Source organism: Lagenorhynchus albirostris, chromosome 18, assembly GCF_949774975.1.
Source record: "Lagenorhynchus albirostris chromosome 18, mLagAlb1.1, whole genome shotgun sequence".
NCBI lineage: Eukaryota > Metazoa > Chordata > Mammalia > Artiodactyla > Delphinidae > Lagenorhynchus > Lagenorhynchus albirostris.
The window spans coordinates 7,943,234-7,968,421 of NC_083112.1; the positions used below are offsets into that span (position 1 = coordinate 7,943,234).

At 41.6% G+C, this 25,188-nt stretch overlaps 1 protein-coding gene across 6 annotated transcripts in view; it reads left to right on the top strand.

Moving 5' to 3' along the window:
• The window catches only part of B3GLCT (beta 3-glucosyltransferase), a 110,783-nt gene that overhangs the window by 59,367 nt on the left and 26,228 nt on the right, over positions 1–25,188 (top strand). For all 6 annotated transcript variants that reach the window (XR_009536694.1, XR_009536695.1, XR_009536696.1 and 3 more), the window contains exons 7-12: positions 355–491; positions 4,585–4,648; positions 10,114–10,233; positions 11,798–11,867; positions 21,827–21,940; positions 24,664–24,763. Coding sequence is in view for 3 of the 6 variants with exons in the window: in XM_060128897.1 (XP_059984880.1) it covers positions 355–491; positions 4,585–4,648; positions 10,114–10,233; positions 11,798–11,867; positions 21,827–21,940; positions 24,664–24,763 (605 nt within the window). In the remaining 3 variants the exon portion in view is untranslated. The remainder of the gene's footprint in view (positions 1–354; positions 492–4,584; positions 4,649–10,113; positions 10,234–11,797; positions 11,868–21,826; positions 21,941–24,663; positions 24,764–25,188) is intronic.

Below are 25,188 nucleotides of genomic sequence, written 5' to 3' on the forward strand. Positions count from 1 at the left end.
CTTCTTTGCAAACCTCAGTGGGACATAAAGGAACACTGTTTTCTTCACGTTAATAGTATTTTGATAAGGAATATTCTATAAAATACCACTTTTATGTGTTTATAGTATTATGGTGACTAGCATTTTGTTCATCCTGATGATCTGATCTTAAATTACTTTCTTTATAGACCAAGATTATGCTATATTCATTATCACACGAGTAATAATTATATTTTTGTTAAAATTCTTTAGAAATATATAATCTGTGCTTATGCTCTATCACCCAGGATATTTAACTAAAACTAATGATACCAATTTGTTTTTGGTCGTGCATGAAATGGCTTTTTAAAAAAATTCTATATCTTTATTTAACAGGAATGGTTTTTAGGAAAAGCGTTACATGACGAAGAATCTACAATCATTCACCATTACGCCTTTTCCGAAAATCCTACAGTTTTTAAATACCCAGACTTCGCTGCTGGCTGGGCCCTTAGTATCCCACTGGTAAACAAGTAAGAATTTATGAGACTTGCTTTTCGTTGCGTCTCGTGTATGAATCAACTTTTATTTCGCCGAGTCTTGCCGTTGATGGAGCTGAGTGAACTTTTCAGCAGAGGCAACAGGTGGTGGTGCAGGGAGACCCACGGCAGGAGCCGGACACAGGCTCCATCACTTGCTCATCCCCTCAGACTCACGCTCAGCCGCTCTGCCCTTCCTCTTACTCACCTGCAAAATGAGGCGAATGATCAACTGTGAGGCTGGGGGAGGGCCCACGAGTGCTCAGGACTCTGTACCCGGAGGTGTGGCCACTGTTGTGAGCTCTAGGCGTGACTCTGATTGTCAGTAAGGAAATGAATCAGCAGCACGCCTTGGGTTGGGGTGATGACTGGTTATGTGCGTGGATGTGTAGACACGTTTAAACGTGGGCTGGGCAGGAGGCATACCTAGCTCTTGGTGTGAGAATCACAGTAATGCAGTTTTTGATGTGAAAGGGGAAGATAAGTCGTAATTCAGGAGAAGCGTGGCTGTTGACAGTCCTCTTAACCTAAATAGTTCAGATTAATTGTGAGTTTTTGTTCTTTAGGGAATGGAAAGTTGATAGTGCAGTTGTGGTTTTTATATCTGCAAAGATGAAAATGTTTCTCTTATTTCTTACAGTAAGTGTCCTGTTTCTAGGGTTTGGCGTCCTGAAAAGCTTTTTAGCCCATTGTAGTAATACAAGGTAGTAGATACTTTGTCATTTGTGGTTGCTGAAACTTCTGGACTGCTCCCTTGACATTTGAAAGTTCCTTACAATGTAACGCGCTCCTTCCCAATGTAGATGCAAGCAGCAGCAAAGGATGCAGAGTGGATGAAGGGAACATTGTTGCTGGAACTGGAAGCGGAGGTGGGTGGTGGTTTGGTGCAGGGGCCCAGCAATGTTATTGAGGGGAGGCTGGATCTCTCTGTCTCTCCGGCTTAGTGCACAGCATCGTTTCACCCTAAATCTGGTTTGCTTTGTGCTTTCAAGGCAGTTAAGGGCTACGAACTTCTTATTTATGTACAGCAGGAGACAGCCTCTAACCACGGAATGAAAGTACTTATCCCCAGTCTCTAGGTGGATCCTGTCCAATTAAAGTCAGTTGGGACAACTTCAGGCCTATACCATCCTCTGCACCGTTAACAGCTGCCAGAACTTCAGTGCATCGGTTGGGATCAAACTAACTCTGACCCTGGAGCCCCTTTTTTGGCCTGAATAATTGATCAAAATCAGAATTCTCCTAGAGGAAGGAAGGAGAGGCTCTGTATCATGTGGGTAAGCAACAGTGCCCACTACGGGAACGTCGATTCACTGTGTCTCCTTTCCTTGACTTATGGCTCACTTGGTAGGTAGGGCAACGATTTATAGTTACTCAAGTATTTCTTCTGCTCAAGTCACCAGAAAAACTGGTTACTTAAAGACACTTCATGACACTCACTTTCTTAGACTTTCTCACCGAAAATATTTTTGGGGCTAGCAGTCCCGCATCAGTGAGTGTTGAATTAACACTGCCCGACATTTCCCGGTGCTCTAGCTACGTGATCTCCTCACGATAGCATCAGTAAAAAAAAAAAAAAATACTTGCATCTTTGGAGAAACGCTCATTGATTTTCAGTAAGATGGTTTCTTCAAATAGGTGTTACTACAGAACACTGTTACTGGTTTCCCCTGTTGTTTTTCCATCAGAAAACCTTACCTAGATGTCCTGCAATATCTTGCTCTGTTGACTGTCTCGCACGTGGGACTAGAAGAGTCAGGAAGTTTCCCTGGTATGGAGTTGAAGGAGCCCTATATTTGTTGCAAGTTTCCGGTCTAGCTGGTTGTGTCATTAGAACTGTGTTATCAGGACATAACAGTGCCTTCTAAAAACAGGAAAACTGAATGTCAAATTTTCTTGCCAGGAACTGAATATTTAATGAAGAAATATTTTCGCAAAGTAGTTGGGATTTCTGGCCTTGTTTTTTTTGGCATTGTTGTTTCCTGAAATTAGCGTTTGAAAAGCCCTTGGGTATAGCCCTTGCTTGGTGTATAGAAAAATGAAACCTAGTTCCCACCACTAGGACTGGCCTTTTAAGTCGGGTAAATGCCCCCCTGCACACTTTTAGAACTGGGACTTGTTTGCAAGGTGACTGGGTTAGGCCCCAGGTGTCCCATGAGGCTGACTCATCCACGCCACGTTCGTAATATTGAGGTAACCATCACTGGTTCTGGCAGATTCCACAGGCTGCTAAACGTAGCCACTTACAGATGTCAGTGTACATACTGATTTGTTTTCAGTCAGTCAGTGTTCATCTTAAAGAGATTCTTTCCTCTTAAAGAGATTCTATCAGTGGCTGTCACATTGTTCTCTAGTTTCCCTCAGAGAAAAATGTACAAGAATTGAATGCGAAAGAAACTTAAAAAGTCAGGAAGCGTAGAGAGCATGTTTAGGGTAACAGTTCAGAGGTGTTGATTGTCTCTTAAGAACGGGTGTGGGCAGCGTGGCCACCTGACAGTGGATGTCACGTGCTATTGGATGCTGATCGCAGTTCTGTGTTCCTTGTCCGTGGCGATGAGCCCAGGTATGACTTTTCTTTTTGTGTGTGTGTGTTTGGTGTCTGAATGTGGTTGGCTCAGGTTTTGAAGGTACTTGGCATGAGTCCAAATCCCCAAGTTACCTTAAAAGAGTTTATTCATGAAAACTGGCTCCAGCCAAGCAGAGTTGGAGTTGGACAAGATTCCACACCAGGGCAGAGTTTTCTCTTAATATATGTCAGGAATGTTCTGAGAACGCAGTCTCTCTATGCAGTGTCCTCACCCACTCCTGCCCCTGAGCCGGTGGGCAGGTACTGAGCAGGAGTGTAGCAGAGGTTCCATGGGGCTTCCTTCTGAGCTGTGTACCATCGAGCCACGTTCCCGTCACCCGTGAGGCCGGTGCTTCCTGACTACACGTAAATTATAACCTGTGTCCTCCTTCATCTTTCCTCCGATTAGAGATAAATTTTTAGAGAAATGTCTGTGGCTCAACCAGGCTAAAAACTCGGGGAGGACTTTTGAAACTGATTACTAGTTTTCCTTTTCAGATTACCATTGTTTCTTTGTAGTTAAAATATTTGTTAGGAGGTTCGTCATTGAAACGAGGGTCCCGTCTGTAGCCCTGTAATAAACGTAAAGCCTGTGGCAGTTCCGTGGTCTTGGTAAGCATGTCGTTCTACCTCACTCAGCCTGAAATGGAGGAATGTATTGCGATGTGCCCTCATCCCTTCAGATCGCTCACCGAGTGCTCGTTTGGGCCCGGGCGGTGGGCGCTGTTTGGGGTGCAGAGCAGGAGGGGGGCGCAGGGGGCTCGCCGTGTGTGATGAATGGGGCTGTGCTTCCCACTCTGGGGGCAAAGGAAGTTTCCATTTATTCTCGTGGGCAGGTCTGGACACCCTTGAATTCGGTCTTGGAGAAAAGGCTGCCAGGTAGAGGTTGGGTCGGGGCAAACTGGGCCGCCGTGTGGCCAGGAGCGTGCTTCGGGGGAGGTTGGTGCACGCTGGGGAGCGGGGGGCTCTAGAGCTGGGGCCCAGGGGTCTGGGCCTCTCTTCTGTGTTGAAAAGAGCCATTACGGCTTTTCTGAAGCAAGAAAATGACTTGAAACTGTTATTCTTTCCCGAAACCACATGCTCTCTCCCCCAGGAAACTCCACAAACTGTAATTCATAGGGTCATTAAAAGTAGGAGACTGAAAAGTAGCAACTTCTGTTTCTCTATCAGGCAGGCTTTTTTCTTTTCCTTTTCTTTCTCTGTCATTATTTAGTCAAGGATTATCAGGAGTCAGCACACTCGGTGGCTTTTTAAAAGACATGTCATTGTATCGTATTGTGTTTTATGTTATTTTCCAGATGTTGAATAACGAACACTACGTTTGCAACAAGCCTTGCATTCGGTCCTGGTCCACAAATAATTGTGTTTTCACAGTCCTTTGCCTCAAGGAAATTAAACTCTTATTTTTGTCTTAAAATTTATATTTTTATTTGTTTTCAAACATTAGAAAGTCTCAAGAATGTGTTCTTGTTTGATGCTTTTTTGGTTTTTTTCAAAAAACTCAAATTGTCTCTTTTCTAGGCTTACCAAGAGATTGAAGAGCGAGTCCCTGAAATCCGACTTTACAATAGATTTAAAATATGAGGTAGGTCATGATTTGTTTGGTTCAAAGTCTTCGTAATCAAGAATTCGTGTCTTTTGATACAAAAGGTGTCTTGTGTTCCCTGAAAGGTGCATCCCCTCTGCCATTCACATCCATATTTTCCCAACAAGGAAATTGCACATGCTACCGTCTGTGAGGGCTTTCTTCTTTAAGCCCATTTTGGTCACGTAGGTGGAGAAGGAACGGTGGAGAAAACAGTTGTGTCTGTGATCCTTCATCCTTTGTTTTTAAGCTAGGTGGATGGGTCCAGAGATGGATTTTTAAAAACATGCAAAAATGTCAGTAAAATACCTCTGGTCTTTTTTTGTGCTTTGGTTGCACATATGTCTTCGACATGTCTCTTGTGCTGGACCCTGTGGAGCAGAATTGGGCCAGCTGGTCCCCCAGCACCCTGGCATTTAGTAGACATCTGTGACCAGTCATCCTGGAGGCAGGTGGCGGGCGTCCCGTCCTTAATCCATTAATCTCTCCTGAATCATCATCAAGAAGGTCTCTTCATGCGTACATCTGACTGCCTGAAACAGACTTGCCTTTCCCTCTGTAGGAATCTGTATTTTAGGACATTGGGGCCAATCGTGACTCAGTCCAGCAGTGCTGGTAGCCTGCCAGGAGCGAAAAGGGCACTCACAAGATTTTAATTTGGGGAGTATTTCTAAATGATGAAATAGGTTATTTGAGGGGAAATATTCATGTTAAAAATCATTCTTTTCCACAGAAGGGAAAGAATGACTAGTTGAAAGCCAGGGTCTGTCTAGATTATTTTTTATTTTTTTTTTTTTTGCGGTACGCGGGCCTCTCACTGTTGTGGCCTCCCCCGTTGCGGAGCACAGGCTCTGGATGCGCAGGCTCAGTGGCCGTGGCTCACGGGCCCAGCTGCTCCGCGGCATGCGGGATCCTCCCGCACCGGGGTACGAACCTGCGTACCCTGCATTGGCAGGTGGACTCTCAACCACTGCGCCACCAGGGAAGCCCTGTCTAGATATTTTTAATGAAAAGTCAGCTCAGGTATAGATACCCAGGTTTGGGAGTCTATGAAACATTGAATAACATACCAAAAAACCCTCTAACATACATGAAAGGTATAAAGATCAGTCAGAATATCTATGCTTAAGAGATTGAACTTGATCAGTTGCTTGGAGGCTACCTGTAAGTATCTCCCCAGGAGGGTCCCCCTTCGTTCTAACGAGAGTCAACAACTTTCTTGAATTCTCTCCCTGGCTCCCTTTTCTTCATATTTGATCACATATGAATGTATCTCTGAATAATACATAGTTTTGCATCCTTCTGGCCTTTATATAAACAGAACTGTACCCTGAATAATGTTCTAATTTGAAAGTCATCCGTGTTGATACATGTGGCTTTAATGAACTATCGTCACTTTGTATAACTGTCTCTCCTAGGACCACACACAGTGTATTTGCCCAGTCTGCTGGTAGTGGGCCTCCGGGCTGCGACTGGGTTTTGCTGTTGCGGTCACCAGTTCTACGAATATTTTTGACATGTGTCATGATGATCCTCTACAAGTTTCTCTAGGGCAGAAGCTTTTAAACTGTTTTTTGACGGTGACCGACTTTAAAAAATACATTTTTCATTGTGACTCAGTATATTTGTGTGTTGTTATTGATTTCTAACTTAGTATGATGGGTCTATATAACAGTCATTTGAAATATTTTTAGGTTTGCTTAATGGCCTAGTTCATGTTCACTTTTCATAAATGGAGAAAAGGATGTATGTGCTCTGATTTGGGGGTGGTATAATCTCTTTATGTCTACTAAAGAACAAATAGATTAATCAGTTAATCTATTGTGCTTTTCACATATTTTATTTCTTCCCTCTCTCCCTTTTCCTGCTTTCGTTTTTGTCTGCTTGATCCGTCATTTACTAAGGGAGGAATGTGAAAATCTTCCATGATAGTGGTGACAGTGTCTCTTTGTGGAACTGCCAACTCTTGCTATTTATACTCTGAGGCTATGTTAATTAGATGCATACAAGTTTAGAATTGTTACCTCCTCTCCGTAAATGTATCTTTATCGCTAGTAATGCTCTTTGCCTTAGCGTTTATTTTGTTGACAGGAGGTCAGAATACTGATTCTTAATTAATTGGTGTTTGCTTCATCATTGTTTTTCATTTTTTTCTTTCAATTCTTTTGTGTCCTCTTCTGATGCATCTCTCTTAAAGAGGACGTGTTTGTTTTTTTTCTCCCCGTTTGACAGTCTTTATCTTCAAACCATATAGCAAATTTACATTTACATTTTTCATGCTTACTGACACTTTATTTTATCCTTTGTCTCCCATTTTTTTCTTTTGAAAATTTCCTTGCTTTCTTTTAGATTTTTAAAATTTTTATTCCATTTTTTCCCCTCCTCTGTTATTTTTGAAGTTCATTCTCAATGTCTGTTCCTTAATGGTTGTCTTAAATACAGTAAGTCCCCTACATACGAACCTTCAAGTTGCGAACTCTCAAAGATGCAAACGTATTATAAACCTGTTACAGTGCAGTACTATATGGCCGATTGTGTTAGTTGGGCACCTAGGCTAACTTTGTTGGACTTACGAACAAATTGGACTTACAAACTCGCTCTTGGAACGGAACTTGTTCGTATGCAGGGGACTTACTGTACTTTAACATGTACAGTAAGTGGCTGATTAATCAATAGCCTAAAAATCTAAGGGCCTGAGCATAATAACTCTGATTATCCCTCTCCCAGGTTTTATGCTCTTTTGTCCAGTATTTTTGTTCTTTCTTTTTTTTCAACCCTGCAACTCAGATATTGTCCTTCCTTACTTTATACAGTTAAATGATTTGTATTAGCTTAACCCTGTATTTGCCGTGTCTGTGCTCACTATTCTGTTTTGCTTCTTGGACCTGCCAACGGGGATCATTTTTATTCTTCCTGAAGTACATCCTTCAGAATTTCCTTTTTAGTGAGGTGGCAAATTCTCCGTTTTGTTTTTTTTTTTTGGTTTTTTTTTTTCCTTAAAAATTATCTCAGGGGCTTCCCTGGTGGCACAGTGGTTGAGAATCTGCCTGCCAATGCAGGGGACACTGGTTCGAGCCCTGGTCTGGGAAGATCCCACATGCCACGGAGCAACTGGGCCCGTGAGCCACAACTACTGAGCCTGCGCGTCTGGAGCCTGTGCTCCGCAACAAGAGAGGCCGCGATAGTGAGAGGCCCGCGCACCGCGATGAAGAGCGGCCCCCACTTGCCACAACTAGAGAAAGCCCTTGCACAGAAACGAAGATCCAACACAGCCATAAATAAATAAATAAACATATAGGGACTATAAGTAATTAAAAAAATAATTATTTCAGTTTTGTTCTTGAGACATAGTTGCATTGTGTGTACAATTCTAGGTTGTGAGACATTTTCTCTCATCACAATACTGTTGTTCCCCTGTGCTCTGGCTTCTGTTACTGCTGTTGTGTTAGGAAATCAACCGCCACTCTTACACGGTTCCATTGTCAGTAATCTGCCGTTTCTCTGGCTGCTTTTAAGATTGTTCTTTGTCTTTGGTGTTCTGCAGTTTCACGATGGTATATATATGTCTAGGTGCAGACTCTTCTTTTTCTAATCCTGCTTAGAATTCATTGGGCCTTTTTATAATAGGATTGTTAAGCAATCCTATTTTTTTTTAAATTACATTTAAAAAAAATTCTCAGCCATTGTCTTTTCAGCTGTTTTCTCATCCCCTCTGTTATCTCCTTCTGGAACTTTAGATATATACTAGAGGTTTGAACTTCTCTTCTACATTCCCCATCTCTGTTTCTAGCTGGGCTACATTTCAAATAACTTGGAGGACTTCATCTTTTAGTTCCCTAGATTTTATTCAGCTGTGTCTAATATGCTGTTTATCCCCACCATTAAAATGTTCATTTTAAGCATTGTATTTTTCTTCTTCTTCTTTTTTTTTGCAGTACGCAGGCCTCTCACTGTTGTGGCCTCTCCCGTTGCGGAGCACAGGCTCCGGACGCGCAGGCTCAGCGGCCATGGCTCACGGGCCCAGCGGCTCCGCGGCATGTGGGATCCTCCCGGACCGGGGCAGGAACCCGTGTCCCCTGCATCGGCAGGTGGACTCTCAACCACTTCACCACCAGGGAAGCCCTAAGCATTGTATTTTTCACATCTACAAGTTCTAGACGTTTCTTTTTCAAATTTGCTCTCTTGTACAATCTTTCAGAAATTTTGCTCATGTTTTAAAGTTTTTCTTTTCTTTATAAAAATACATGAAACAGTCATTTTCTATTCTGTGCTTGATCATTCCAATCCCCAAAGTCTTCTGGGCCTGAGCAAGCTGTGTCTGCTGGCTGTTGCCCATCATCTCGTCTCTTTGTACTACTTTTTGTGACTTTTCTGAGTACTTTAGTTCCTTGGGAACTGTGGCCGTCCCCCATCCTATATTAAGGTTGTGGGCTCCTCAGTAAGGATTTGCATTAGTTTTTGCCAGCTGCTAGAGGCTCAGGCTGACTTAGGGCCACTTTAAATTACTCCGAGGTGTTTCTGGAACACGTAGGTGACAAATGAGGGAGGCCTGCCTTTGGTTACCTAATCTCAGGATATCTGGAGATGATTTTTCCCTCCATCTAGTGCCAGTTTTGGGGCTTTGCTGTTAGACACGCCCCACCTTGGGCAGGTCATGGGCTTTATTCTCTTAACGTGCATCAGAACCTTGGCATCCTCAGAGCCCAGCTGATACCTACTGGGGAAAACTACCCTCAGTGGCCTTTTTCCTCAGGTTCTCACTTTCCATTTTTGTCCTCATAAGCTCCACATTTTTGTGCCAAGTTAGCAATACATTTAAAATGCTTTGAAAAATATTTTATCTCGATATTTTTAGATATTTGCAGCCAGTCGGTTTTTCAGGGTATGTAATTAGCATCCTGCAGGAAACCAGAGTCATGATATTTCCTTTTATCTTTCTCTGTGATGTTTTAGAATCCCTGAAATAGCTTCCCTAAAGTTGCTTATGACAATGTGGAATTTTTTGGAGGTCAGAATACTGATTCTTAATTAATTGTTTACGGTTAATAAAAGATTAGATTGCTCCACATGGAATTACTCCTTTTGTAAGTAAGAAAACCCCAAAGGGCTTCCCTGGTGGCGCAGTGGTTGAGAGTTCGCCTGCCGAAGCGGGGGACGCGGGTTCGTGCCCCGGTCTGGGAGGATCCCACATGCCACGGAGCGGCTGGGCCCGTGAGCCATGGCCGCTGGGCCTGCGCGTCTGGAGCCTGTGCTCCGCACGGGAGGGGCCACAACAGTGAGAGGCCCGCGTACCGCAAAAAAAAAACCAAAAACCAAAAAACTGTTGAATGCTGACATGTTGATGTGGTTCAATTTAACATTCTCTAGAGAAGGTCAGGTCTGCTTGCCCTTGAGATGTTTCATACCTTTGTGGACCTGTGGTGCTGGTTAAGAGCTTTCATTCATGCCAGTTTCCTGTGTGACAGATCGCTCTCTACATCTGGGACCGAGGTGATGGACCACCCCTCACTCCTGTGCCTGAGTTTTGTACAGACGGGGTGGACTCTTCCTGTGCCACCACATTTCATTCTTTTCTACCACTTTGCGTAAGTAATAAAAGGACAGCTTCCTCGTGTGTCAAAGGAAAACATACATGCTGTGCACAGTGTTGTCCTAGCGCTTTCCATCCTAAAAAACCCCAACATCTGCCATGTGCCACGTGAGAACTATATATCATGTTTCTGGGGATACTGGCCCTATAAGGTGAGCACTGTCATTACCCTGTTTTGCACAAGAGAAGAGAGCAGAGTGGCACTGAGAACTGTGGAGGTGTAGCCTGGAGTCATTTCTTTTGTTGAAGATGTAGCATGTAGCTGTTGGAATTCCTGTTCTATTTCCTAGCAAGGCAATCTCAGACATTTCCCGTTATTCCTAAGCCTTCTCCTCGAGCCCACCCCCTTTACTTTCTCAGCCAGTGACCTCACTTTGATCTCACCTGAGACTGTGCAGAACTTTTAGATTGAACCTACTTGTTAGGGTAGACCCTTGGACCAGTCCCCAGGATGGGCCTGAAGACCCCGGGACTCAACTGGGTGGGTAACAGTCCTTCCTCATATTGAAAAATATATTCACTACCTCACATGTTGTCTGTTATTTTCAAGTCATTGATACAGAAGTCTGTGTGTTGCATTTTCAAAGAGGAATACACGTACACACAGACACACACACACTGCAACAGTGGGAGAGAATCTGTACTGTTGGTACAGTTCCTGAGGGGGAGATGTCTTTTTAGACATTACGCCTGCTTGTTCTTTAATGTTCTCCTGGACAATCTGGAGGGGTTGACCTCCTAGTGCCTTCAATGACATGACAAAACTGCAGTTACGTGTCGCTATAAACCAGCCCCAAATGATGCAGAATCAGGATTGAGTATCACTGCAGGGCTAAGACAGCGATAAAGGGGCCAGAACACGCCGCCCAACCCAGCTCCCTCCGTGAACTGCCCACGGCCTGGGTGTGGATTGTCCGCAAGCCCCTCCGTGAGCCCCTTCATCTGCGTGATCGGCCTGGGCTGGAACCAGGGCAGGGCTCCGGGCTCCTCCAAAGTGTTGGAAGTTATCCTGCCTTTGGCAGAGGACAGAACATCGCTGTTGCCTAGATTTGGGTAGACGATAAAGGGCCATAAAAATACTTTAACATCAAAGTAAGGCTGGGCCCCCAGAAGGGAGTCGTCTCTTATTTTACACTAAAACATCCCCCTACTTCTCTCTCCCTTTGACAAAAATCTTCACCAGCTGGAAAAAGGAAAGGGAAGGTACTGGGTACCTGTGATGCGCTTAATAAATAGTAGTAATAAAAGCAGCCGTACGGGTGGTTGGTTATCATCCTAATTTCCTAAATGAGCAGATGGAAGTTTAGAGAGCTGAGGACACTCGTCCAGGTGACACAGTGGAAATGCTGACCCGGGATCCTGGGGCCGGTCTGGCTGAGCAAAGGCTTTGTGGTCAGCAGAGCTACAGTTCCTTTTTTCCCCTAAAACTTAATCCTGGAGACAAGTGTGATGTCCCTGACATTGGTGAATTTGAACTTGAGAGCATGTGAGAGCTAATGTGGATGTGCAGTTAAGACACATTGACTCATGTATGCATATATATTTTTTTCTTTTTTTAGGGAAATCCAGTGAAGAAGAAGGATATTTTTGTTGCAGTAAAGACATGCAAGAAATTTCATGGTGACAGAAGTATGTTTTGGGTTATTCATTTTTATTGAACTTTAAAAATGCAAACTGCCTTTCAAACAACAGTACAAACCAGATATAAACTCAACCTAAATAAAAGGGACAATGACAAATATGTCATTGAAGTAAAAGCAGTTATTTAATCAGTATTCTTCATCATACCACTTCAATCACCAAGATCAATTAGAAAAGACAATTTTGTATTGCAACATGAGTGGTCATAGCCCTTCTAAGGACTGATTAGAGCAGTATTTTAAATTGGAAATGGAAAAGCTCAGCTGTGGCAATCTAGGAGACAGTTAGTGAATAACAGTCCATTTTGCAAAACAATGTCCTGTTATGTCCAAGTGCAGTCTCTGAGCTGTATGAGTATGAGAGGGGATTTCAGGGTAACAGAATGCCAAAAAGAATGTTTTTCTAACACCGTTCCTTCTTTTTATATTTATTTCAAATGTACACATCAGAACTTTTAAGTAAGGATATGTATTTGCTCACATGTAGATATATAGAGAAAAGGAAAAATGTGCCTTACGAGCAATGGTTCCTTCTTAAGGAAATCCTGCATGTATTGATAGATGAATGTTGTTTTTACTCAAATTGTTGGTTTCATTTCAGAATTCTACTAAGTTATTATGATACTATTTTTTAAAAAGCCTACCTTAAATATAAATACATAATTTATCTCTTTTTTCACCTTATTTCAAGCAGCACTTTTCTGAAATTGAAGGTTAGACAGTCTTTTGCATTTTCTAATTTTAGCACATATTTTAATTTTTTCCATGAACAGACTCAATTTCACCAAGCGTGTGATATTTATAGAGGAGAGATTTCTAAACCAGCTGTCTTTTTTTGTGGGATTAGAGCTATGTGGGGAGTTTCATTTATATAATTTATGTGATAATATATTTACAAATTATATTTTAAAGGGGATCATATTTTCCAAATAAAAGAAAATTATAATTTGGGATTAAAGTGTTTTAGACACTGACATAAATTCAAATCTTGTTATAGTCAACACTATCTTTAAAGTACATTTACTATAAACCTTCATGGTTACCTAAAATAGTCATGATAAATTCTAAGTCCTATTAAATCAGCCTAAATAAACATATACATTCATTATATGAGTCCTAAAATACTATCAAAAATCAATATAGCACTTAAAAATTTCATTTATCATAAATTTAACCTAGATTTAATATTCTTTTGTCTTTTTCATAATCTGTAAGGGCTCTGAAGGATGTTTTTTTTTTAAGTTTCTTTTATTTATTTATATATATATTTTTGGCTGCATTTTGGGTCTTTGTTGCTGTGTGTGGGCTTTCTCTAGTTGCTGCGAGGGGGGCTACTCTTTGTTGCGGTGTGCGGGCTACTCATTGCAGTGGCTTCTCTTGTGGAGCACGGGCTCTAGTTGTGCGGACTTCAGTAGTTGCAGCATGCGGGCTCAGCAGTTGCAGCACAGGGGCCCTAGAGCACGCAGGCTCCAGCAGTTGTGGCACGTGGGCTCGGTAGTTGCAGCATGCAGGCTGATTAGTTGTGGCTCGTGGGCTCTAGAGCACAGGCTCAGTAATTGTGGTGCATGGGCTTAGTTGCTCCACATTGTGTGGGATCTTCCTGGACCAGGGGTTGAACCCGTGCCCCTGCATTGGCAGTGTAGGATGGTTTTTGACAAATACTTTTCATTAAAAAAGTGTGAAGGCACTGCAGAAATACAAAGGATCATGAGAGATTACTACAAGCAACTATATGCCAAAAATGGACAACCTGGAAGAAATGGACAAATTCTGAGAAAATCACAACCTTCCAAGACTGAACCAGGAAGAAAAAGAAGATAAAAACAGACCAATCATGAGCACTGAAATTGCAACTGTGATTAAAAATCTTCCAACAAACAAAAGCCCAGGACCAGATGGCTTCACAGGCGAATTCTATCAAACATTTAGAGAAGAGCTAACACCTATCCTTCTCAAACTCTTCCAAAATATAGCAGATATAACACTCTCAAACTCATTCTATGAGGTGACCATCAACCTGATACCAAAACCAGACAAAGATGTCACAAAAAAAGAAAACTACAGGCCAGTAGCACTAATGAACATAGATACAAAAATCCTCAACAAAATGCTAGCAAACAGAATCCCAACAGCACATTAAAAGGATCACACACCACGATCAAGTGGGGTTTATCCCAGGAATGCAAGGATTCTTCAATATATGCAAATCAGTCAATGTGATACACCATATTAACAAATTGAAGGAGAAAAACCATATGATCATCTCAGTAGATGCAGAGAAAGCTTTTGACAAAATTCAACACCCATTTATGATAAAAACCCTGCAGAAAGTAGGCATAGAGGGAACTTACCTCAAGGCCATTTATGACAAGCCCACAGCCAACATTGTTCTCAATGGTGGAAAACTGAAAGCATTTCCACTAAGATCAGGAACAAGACAGGTTGCCCCTCTCACCACTATTATTCAACATAGTTTTGGAAGTTTTAGCCACAGCAATCAGAGAAGAAAAAGAAGTTAAAGGAATCCAAATCAGAAAAGAAGAAGTAAAACTGTCACTGTTTGCAGATGACATGATATTATACGTAGAGAATCCTAAAGATGCTAGCAGAAAACTACTAGAGCTAATCAATGAATTTAGTAAAGTTGCAGGATACAAAATTAATGCACAGAAATCTCTTGCATTCCTATACACTAATGATGAAAAATCTGAAAGAGAAATTAAGGAAACACTCCCATTTACCATTGCAACAAAAAGAGTAAAATTCCTAGGAATAAACCTACCTAAGGAGACAAAAGACCTGTATGCAGAAAACTGTAAGACACTGATGAAAGAAATTAAAGACGATACAAACAGATGGAGAGATATACCATGTTCTTGGATTGGAAGAATCAACATTGTGAAAATGACTATACTACCCAAAGCAATCTACAGATTCAATGCAATCCCTATCAAACTACCACTGGCATTTTTCACAGAACTAGAACAAAAAATTTCACAAATTTTATGGAAACACAAGAGACCCCACATAGCCAAAGCAATCTTGAGAAAGAAAAACGGAGCTGCAGGAATCAGGTTCCTGGACTTCAGACTATACTACAAAGCTACAGTAATCAAGACAGTATGGTACTGGCACAGAAACAGAAATATAGATCAATGGAGCAGGATAGAAAGCCCAGGGGTAAACCCATGCACATATGGTCACTGTATCTTTGATAAAGGAGGCAAGCATATACAATGGAGGAAAAACAGCCTCTTCAGTAAGTGGTGTTGGGATAACTGGAGAGCTACATGTAAAAGAATGAAATTACAACACTTCCTAACACCATACACAAAAATAAACTCAAAGTGGATTAAAGACCTAAATGTAAGGCCAGACACTATAAAACTCTTAGAGAAAAACATAAGCAGAACACTCTATGACATAAATCACAGCAAGATCCTTTTTGACCCACCTCCTAGAGAAATGGGAATAAAAACAAAAATAAACAAATGGGACCTAATGAAACTTAAAAGCTTTTGCACAGCAAAAGAAACCATAAACAATACGAAATGACAACCCTCAGAATGGGAGAAAATATTTGCAAATGAAGCAGCTGACAAAGGAGTAATCTCCACAGGCAGCTCATGCAGCTCAATACCAAAAAAACAAACAACCCAAAAACGGGCAGAAGGTCTAAACAGACATTTCTCCAAAGAAGATATACAGACTGCCAACAAACACATGAAAGGATGCTCAACATCACTCATCATTAGAGAAATGCAAATCAAAACTACAATGAGGTATCTCCTCAAACCAGTCAGAATGGGCATCATTAAAAAATCTACGAACAATAAATGCTGGAGCGGGTGTGGAGAAAAGGGAACCCTCTTGCACTGTTGGTGGGAAGGTAATTTGATACCACTATGGAGAACAGTATGAAAGTTCCTTAAAAAACAAAAAATAGAACTACCATACAAACCAGCAATCCCACTACCTGGCATATTCCCAGAGAAAACCATAATTTAAAAAGAGTCATGTACCACAATATTCATTGCAGCACTATTTACAATAGTCAGGACATGGAAGCAATCTAAGTGTCCATCAACAGGTGAATGGATCAAGAAGATGTGGCACATATATACAATGGAATATTACTCAGCCATAAAAAGAAACGAAACTGAGTTATTTGTAGTGAGGTGGATGGACCTATAGACTGTCATACAGAGAGAAGTAAGTCAGAAAGAGAAAAACAAATACCATATGCTAACACATATATATGGAATCTAAAAAAAAAAAAAAACTTCTGAAGAATCTAGGGGCAGGACAGGAATAAGGACTCAGATTGTAGAGAATGGACTTGACATGGGGAGGGGGAAGGGTAAGCTGGGACGAAGTGAGAGAGTGGCATGGACGTATATACACTACCAAACGTAAAATAGATAGCTAGTGGGAAGCAGCCGCATAGCACAGGGAGATCAGCTCGGTGCTTTGTGACCGCCTGGAGGGGTGGGATAGGGAGGGTGGGAGGGAGGGAGACGCAAGAGGGAAGAGGTATGGGAACACATGTATATGTATAACTGATTCACTTTGTTATAAAGCAGAAACTAACACACCACTGTAAAGCAATTATACTTCAATAAAAATGTTAAAAAAAAAGTGTCAAGGGAAATGAACTAGCTGCTTTTTTTTTTTTTTAAAAAAAAACAGCAAGCAGAAGTGCTCAAATTGATCTACTTGATCTTGAAGCTGCACTTGGAGTACAATATCAGTGTTAGGAATGCGGGTGGTAGTATTTTCTCTTTAGAAACACATTTTTCAAGTTGACAGTAAAGCCCTAAAATTAGGGACCATCCCTGTTGTAGTTTTCATGTTCTACAGAAATGAAAAAAAGAAAAGTTTGCTAATTTTAATGTCATTTATAATAATCTAGTTTATTGCTTGCTTAACTTTGCATAAGGTTGTGATAATCCTTTCAGGTATCTATCAAATGCTTTTATATTTGAATTTTGAGTCGAAGTTCTTTAAAAATGATAAAATCTTCGAAGCCTGTTAGGAGCATTAAAACCAAGCCTCCCAAAACCAGCGCTTAATTTGCATCTGGGATCACTGCAGCCCGAGACCTAAGAGGTGTTTTGCGGATGTCACAGCCGAGCTGCTGTGACAAGCCATTTTTAAACTTGGACCTGTTTGTTTGAAAAGATAGTCTAGGCAGCAGGATTTTAGGGGCTCTGAGGTCCATTTTGCTTGATGGAAGTGAAACCTGCCCGGGCCTGTGGGCTCTGCTCCTCGTTTTGGAAATCTAGTCCAGTGACCAGCTGGCCCAGAGAATTACCCAGTAATCGTTTTAGTTTCAGTGAGAACGCCACAGTAGCTGCTTCTGACTGCTAATCTTACATTTTCTCGTGTGTTTTTCACATGCATTCTATCATCTGATTTCATGTGGACAGTCCTTGCGATGTGGTCATTATTTTTATTCGCTTGATATCATAGAGAAAGCTGCCTTTGGGTTGAGACACAAATAGCTTGGCATCTTGTAGACTGAGCAGGGGAGCTGGGGCTCAGGGTTTCTGGCTCCAAATCCCCAATTCTTTCTGCCACAGAGAGCTGTGCTGCACTCTCTGTGGATGTATTATAAATCTAATGCTCGATAAATAGTATTTGATAGCTGTGTTGATGCTCTGCTGTGCTCAGGGTCAGTTTTGACGCGGCCAGAAGCTGTGGCAGGAGGCTTTTTATTTTCAGTAGCAGGAGGGGTCGCCAGGAATTCAAACCCGCAGATGATTTCAAATATACGTTGAGCTGGGAATTCAGATTCCCATCTTGTCCTCGCATATTACTGCTTTATTCAAGCAGAATACACGGACTGGGGGGGGTTGTTTTCTTTTTTCTTTCTGTATGCACTCTGGTAGAAACACTTGTAGTTACAAAAACCAAATGACAGTGAAGGAAAAAAAAAACACAGACAAGACTGTATTTATCTGTGAGGAGTTGAGAGCTGGCTACACAGTCAGTGACTTCTCCGGAGGCAGGCTCTCACTGTGTGTGCGCTGCCCTTGGTTCCGAGCGTAGGTGGACCCTAGCCATGGCCCCTACTCCTGGCTCCTCCAGGGACGAGGGTGAGGGATGAAACATTCTGTTTAAGGCTGTAGTCAAGGCAAGGGGACATATACAGTGAACTCATTTTTCATACTCTTTTGGAAAAATTGATAATAAATCCAAGTTCCAAAATTAGAAAAAATGATTTTACATCTTGTAATTTTTTTTTTGCCCAACAGTGAAACAAGCGTTTTGATAATTGCTTGTGTCTTGATTCTGATTTAGATGAGATAAAGCAACTTAGGACACAGTTAGCAAAAATATACTCTATCTTTTGGCTTAAGAAAGAAATACATATTGACAGCATTGGAACAGCAGTGCTGGCTGACATGCAAGCAGTTGGTAGGGTTTTAAAGAAACTTTGAAGGTATTACATAAAGTGATGAACTGCCACAGCATGTGAAGTTATGTTTAAGCAAGGAAAAGATCTCTGGAGTTTAACGTTCCGCCTGATCAGTTCCTCCTGGGTTATGTGTTTTTCCTTGTGTGACATGAGCTGTCAGTGAATGTTACGGATTTTCTCTGTGTCCTCCTGCCACGCGGTTCCCACGCGGGTCTCAGATACCACGTGGCAGCCACTGTTTCTGTTCGCGGTGGGTTGAGGTGTTTCTCCTCCTGCAGTCTCCCTCTCATTAAAGAGGTTAAATTACCATTTGCTCAGCCTTTAGTTCCTTTTCACAGCTTCCTGAGCTCCTAAAAAGAAACACTTTACTCCTTTCAGAATTAAAAAAATCCCTGTTTGCTATCTTCACTGTAGTGATCTTTCCTCTAGGTCTGAACACACTTACTCTGAAGAGTGTGTGGTAGCCGTGTTCCGTCTGGTAGGTACCATGGCGCAGTCTGCTCATTGAAAACATGAGGGTTTGAATGAAAATGCAGCCGGCTAGCAGGCCACACCCCGTGTTAGATGAAGTGAGTGCATGAATTATTAAGGAGAGTTTGGTTCTCCCCTGGCTGCTGCGCAGATGAAGACGGGCCAGACTGCCCTGAACTGCTGTGTTAGGTCAGCCAGGAGGGGGGGCTCTTCCGTCTTCCAGATGCCTCATCTCTAAACCCGGGAATCAGAGCACACGCTTGGTGCTGTCGCTAAGTCTCTCCCTGAGAAGAGAAGAGAAACCAGGGCTTTACTCTGTGGTCATACTGAGACAAAAGGTGCGTTTGTTAATTGAAAACAGTAGACTCCTTAAATCACAACGATCATGCACAGTTGACTGGGCGGCAGATTTTGTACAGGGTTCAAGCGTCAGTTCATTTTCACTTGTAGTCAGTTTCGCACGTCAGTTCACTGGGAGTAAAAGTGTGTTCTGTGCCTCTTAGGGAGATGCATCTCCTGCTTCCAGGCTTTAAAGCCATGTGGAAGACGTATGCCATCTGGGCAGAGGGTTTTTTAAAATAGTACAGTTTTTACTTTGCCCCAATTTTAAATTATCTTGTGGCAAACATTCTGGAAAGAGGCATTCACTATTGTTTTATTATGTGGGAGACAGTATGCTTCTCTGTATTGAAAATGAGATAGTAGATCACATAACTATATTGAAGTATTTTCTCCAAGTTTAATATCTTTAGGAATCTAGTGCCTCAATACAATATGAAATATAAGTAATAGAATGAATTCAATTTAGGATTCAAACAGTCACAATAAAATAGACCAATATTGTTAAAGTTTTAAGTAGTTTTGAATCAACTCTGGTTGCAAATAGTCTTCACCTGCTGTTGTAGGAGACAGCCTTACTTTACCAATGCACAGGTGTTACAGTGATAAGGGGACAGATGACACACTGCTGGATGCTTTTGGTGGTAGAGTCTCAGAACACGTTACTGTGTTGAAATGGTTTGTCTGTTTTCAAATGATTGGTAATGGTGGTACCAGTCTTGTACCAAAGGATGAATCGTTGATAAGAATAAAACCTTCCTTTAAACTAGTTCCAAAAAGAGCCCTTGGCCTTTTGTTGGAACTCTGACAAAACCCAGTCCTCAGTCTGCTATTTATTGAGCACCTACTATGTCCCCGGCCCTGTGCGGGGTGTTGGGCACTGAGTCTAACAGTAATTCTTACCTTTAGTGACATTTCTGTTTCATCTGTTTCAAACGAAAACTGGAAGCAAGTAGTTAGGTGTAGGGAAGAGCTAACTCACACTTGATTTTGATTTTAACTTCATTCAAATTAGAGAATTGAGAAGAAATGCCTGTCCTGTTTATTAAAGCTCTTAGAGCAAACAGAATCTGAAGGCTAAAGGCTGAGGAAAGTGCAAGCAGAATTTGCAGGACCCCGGTGCTGGGACCCAGGGAAATTCTTGGCCTTTCCTCACAGCTTCTTCCCGTTATGCAGTGGAGGACATTTTACCCAAGAGTGCGACCACTAGCGGCTGCAGGCTGCGGGGAGCCTTGTCTGGGTAAGTCCTGCTTATTATATGCAAAGCAAACTGCCACTGCAGGGCCAAGGTTGGTTTTTGTTGTGCTGGAATTTGGACAGAGTAAGGATTTCTTTTCTTTTCTTTTCCCCCTCAGCGATCTTATCTATTATTTACTGCATCTTTGTCCATTCTGGTATGGAGAAATCTTTATATCTGCCTTTTTATGATTGCAGAAGAATTGCATTTTAATGTATAAAAATAATATTTAGTGGCTTAAAATACGCAATTTGGTGATGACTATAGCAAATGTCCAGAACTCATCGGTCTTTTTCTTTTTTAAAAGCTGGTCAATAATGGCACTATAAAATGGTGCACTTTTGTATTTTCTGTGTAAGGGCTGTCTGAGTTTCTCTCCCAGTTTGCTGACTAACATAGCTAGACACTTAAATTTGGCATTGCATGGGTAGTTTTTGCATATCATTTATTTTTACTTAGATTGGGAAAAAGGGAAAGATAAGTGATCTGATAAAGTCTCAAAATATTAACTGAAGATGTGGTTCATCAGAGTTGAGATTCTTAAATCAACAGAATATAAAATCTAGATATGATGATCTTTTCTATTAAAATAACAGCAGAAACCCCTTCTTAAAATTTAGAGATGCAGATAGTAACTTAAAAAAAGTACAGAAGAAAATAATTACTGGGATAGTTGGTCAAGTGAATTAATATCAAACAGTGATCAAGCAGATTTCTGTGTCAGGTACGGAGACACAGCTACCTTTGAGCATCTCGCCCTAAAATGCAGAAAACCAGGAGAGTTTTCTGCTGTTCGTGTTCACTGTATTAAAATAATTTATCTGTTCATGATAGAGTTTTAGAATCTGCAACGGGTCTCAATCTTATTTTTCCACATTTTCCGAAAGTGCAGCTCAGTAACGTCAGCCGTCATATGCAGTGATTCTCAGGGGTAGGGTCCTGCCCTTTATAGGGTTGGGTGTCCTGTAAGAATCTTCGGGCAGAGATATGTGTAGTTTGAAAAGGTCCCCCCTCCACCGTGAGGGAGGCAAGTTTACATCTCAGCTACAACCACGTACAATATTCCAATCTTTAGGAGTAATTATATTTCCCCCCCCTCAAAAGCATTTAAGAAGTCCAGTTGTGAATTTTAAATGAAGCAGCCTATTGGGAAAAGAGAAAAATTAATTAAAGTTAAAATTAATGTAAACACAACAGTATAATCAGACTAGAAAATTTATCCTTATATGGAGGCAGTGTATTTATCACCAGCAGTGAGAAGTGCTCGGCTCTAGAGTATATGTGAAAATGCCTCAAGAAGGGGATTTTATTCCTGTGCTGTTGGCATTTCTTAGGGTAGAAAGCAAGCTCTTAGTCTTGAGACACCTGAAGAAGAACAAGTAATGCTTCCCTTCCTTTATAGGTGGTTATCCCGCCACTTTGAGATTCCAGGCTTCCTAGATGCCCATGCCAGTGACGGTCCCCTCTCTCATTTTTTCAGTCCGCATCGTAAAGCAGACTTGGGCGGGGCAGGCAGGTCACATCGAATACTACAGCGATTACGCAGACAGTTCTGTTCCGACGGTGGATCTGGGAATTCCTAATACAGAGAGAGGTGAGTCCTTAGTTCTGACGACTCTTATTCAAAATGTCCATTCTGGGGAATTCCCTGGCGGTCCATCAGAGTCCAGGTTTGGACTCTGTGCTTTCACTGCCGTGGCCCGGGTTCAATCCCTAGTTGGGGAACTAAGATCCGGCAAGCCATGTGGCGACCCACCATCCCACCACCAAAAAAAAAAAGAAAAAAAAAAAGAAAAAAAAAAAGAAAAATGTCCACTCTGTAAATATAGTAAATTAAGATAAAAATGAAATATTTTATAAATAGTATAATTTTTGCCACGTGTAAGTTTCTTTCTTTCCTTCCCTCACATCTTTACCCATGGATGTGGACGGATTCTTGCAGTTTAAGTGCTTTTAGTGCTAACAAAGTTTACAAGTTTTCAGTCGGTCATACTGATATGATTGACGCACATGACAATTATGCATATGACAGTTATGATAGAGTTTAATAACAGATTTCTTTGTACCTTCATAGATCACTGTGGCCATAATGGGGTGTCCAGAGTTAATTTATCATCTTCCCATACAAAGCATCTCCTCATTTAATTTTAGCCATTTATCCAGCCAGGACTGTTACCCAACTGCTGCATGCCAGCCATTGGTAGATACTGAGGGAAGCAGGAATGAAGCTGACCGTTTCCATCCTCCTGAAGCTTATGGTCTGTTATGGTCTAGGATGCATTTTGCTTGTACTTCTGAGAGCACTTAACCACATTCTACATGGGCTATATGTAGTATAAGCTCATATATGTATCCATATATATTAATATTTTAATTAGTAAATTGTTGGAAGTATACCTGCTTTTCTCTTCAGATTGCAGGCTAATTCAAAACATTTTTTTATTTCAAAAAAATGGAAGTAGAAATTTGGCCAGCTCACCTTCAGATGCTCTTTGTTCATCTTAATTTTTTTTTTTTTTTTTTGCGGTACGCGGGCCTCTCACTGCTGTGGCCTCTTCCGTTGCGGAGCACAGGCTCCGGACGCGCAGGCTCAGCGGCCATGGCTCACGGGCCCAGCCGCTCCGCGGCACATGGGATCCTCCCGGACCGGGGCACGAACCCGCGTCCCCTGCATCGGCAGGCGGACTCTCAACCACTGTGCCACCAGGGAAGCCCTAGAAACACTTTTTGATAGTTTTCAATTTTGAGAAGTCTCTTTATGCATGTGCAACTGTTTCCCCGTCCACTGGCATCTTCCTTCTCTTCAAGGATATCAATAGCTAAGCCTTTTTTTTTTTTTTTTTGCGGTACGCGGGCCTCTCACTGTTGTGGCCTCTCCCGTTGCGGAGCACAGGCTCCGGACGCGCAGGCTCAGCGGCAATGGCTCTCGGGCCCAGCTGCTCCGCAGTATGTGGGATCTTCCCGGATTGGGGCACGAACCCGTGTCCCCTGCATCGGCAGGCGGACTCTCAACCGCTGCGCCACCAGGGAAGCCCTGTTCATCTTAATTTTTATCCAGTGTTCCTGCCATGTTTTTTCTTTAGTTTTCTGGTTTCTCCAAACCCTTTTATGAAAAAAAAGGGTTTTTCTTTAGTTTTCTGGTTTCTCCAAACCCTGGTTTCTCCAAACCCTTTTATGAAAAAAAAAAAGTGAGTTGATCATCTTGTTCTGTAATTTATCTTGATTATTTTATGGTAGTGTTGCTCATATGCCCTCATTGATAAAAGTACAGTGTAGATCAGATATGTCATTCCTGTAGTTATCAATTATTCTGACAAGGTTAGTAAACATATCACTAAGTCTGTTTTGGAAAAATGATTTTTGTTTGAATTTTTTTGTTTGTTTGTTTCTGTAACCTTGCTGTTTAGACTTTGACTATAATAATCACTTATTTGTTGATGCATTCGTTACTTGATTTCTTAATTTATTTTTAGTCTGACCTTATTATTGCTCACATTTATAGTCTACTTTATCCAAAAGGAATTTGAGGTGGCTTTCAAAAATACATACTATAATGGTTAAAAATACATAAAGAGATCAAGAATAAGGAAAATAAAGGTTAAATCAAGTGGTTTATTCTCTATCGTGTCACCAAATACTTTGTTGAAGAGAGGGGCTTATTCTTTTTTATCGACTTGAGTTCTCTTCCCAAGCATTCCATTGCTACCCTGGCCCCAGCATTTTCCATTAAAGCTTCGATATCCGTTGGCATCTAAGGGACTGTGCCTCTGTCTTACTCAGTACTGTATCTTTAGTGACATCTGAGAACTGGCCACCATGTCTGGCATATTAGAAACTTAATAGCAAATATTTACAAAATAAATAATTGAAGGTGTAATACTGTACTTTTGCACCATTGTTTCCCTAAGGTTGTGATGCTTGAGGTTCTAATATTTCCCTTCAGAATAAGTAGATCTAAGGAAAGATGGCCAGGCTCCTGTAATTTCTTCGAGGCTTACAACTTTCTTGTATGTCTGGCGTGAAGATACTAGTCCTACCTGTACTTGACCTTGTGTAATTCCCCTCATCTCTCTAGGTCTTAAGTCCCTCATGTGTGAAATGAATGCCTTTGATTTCATGATCTCTAATGTTCTTCCTGGTTCGCTATGTCTATGGAAATTGGAAAAGGATAATTTTTAAAATTTCAAATTCTTAAGGTGCATGTCAGTGTTTACACTTTTACTTACAACACTTTAAAACTAAAATAATGTTTCCAAGTGAATTATATATATTTTAAGGAAAATAATGCATTGTAAGTTTTCTTCTCACCTTTCCTAGGTCATTGTGGAAAGACATTTGCCATTTTGGAAAGATTTTTGAACCACAGCTATGACAGAATAGCATGGTTAGTCATTGTGGATGATGACACATTAATAAGGTAAGGAGTCATCCCTGTCCTAGGGTGGCTTTAAATTCTACATATATTCATAGTCAGAAACGGTGACGGGTACTTCTGCCGCTGGCCAAGATGGAGTAACAGGGACTGGATTTACCCTCCCATCTGAAACAACCCCCCAAAAGGACACAATATATGAAATAAGTGTTTTTAAGACACTGATATTAGGCAACAAACGACAGTCATCAATGAGACACATGAAGCAAATGAGGTGAGTCCTATGACTGCCCCAGCTAACTGTCGTAGAGAGTTTCCATGTCCCTGCTCAGGGAGGGGAACCCAGGTGGAATCCAGCTGAGCCCTTGAGTTGAAGTGATGATGCTGAGAGTCTGGGGAGACCAAGGCCGTTAGAGTTTGCAGGACAGAGCACTGGAAAGGAGAGAGCTGCATAGGAAGAGAACACTGCA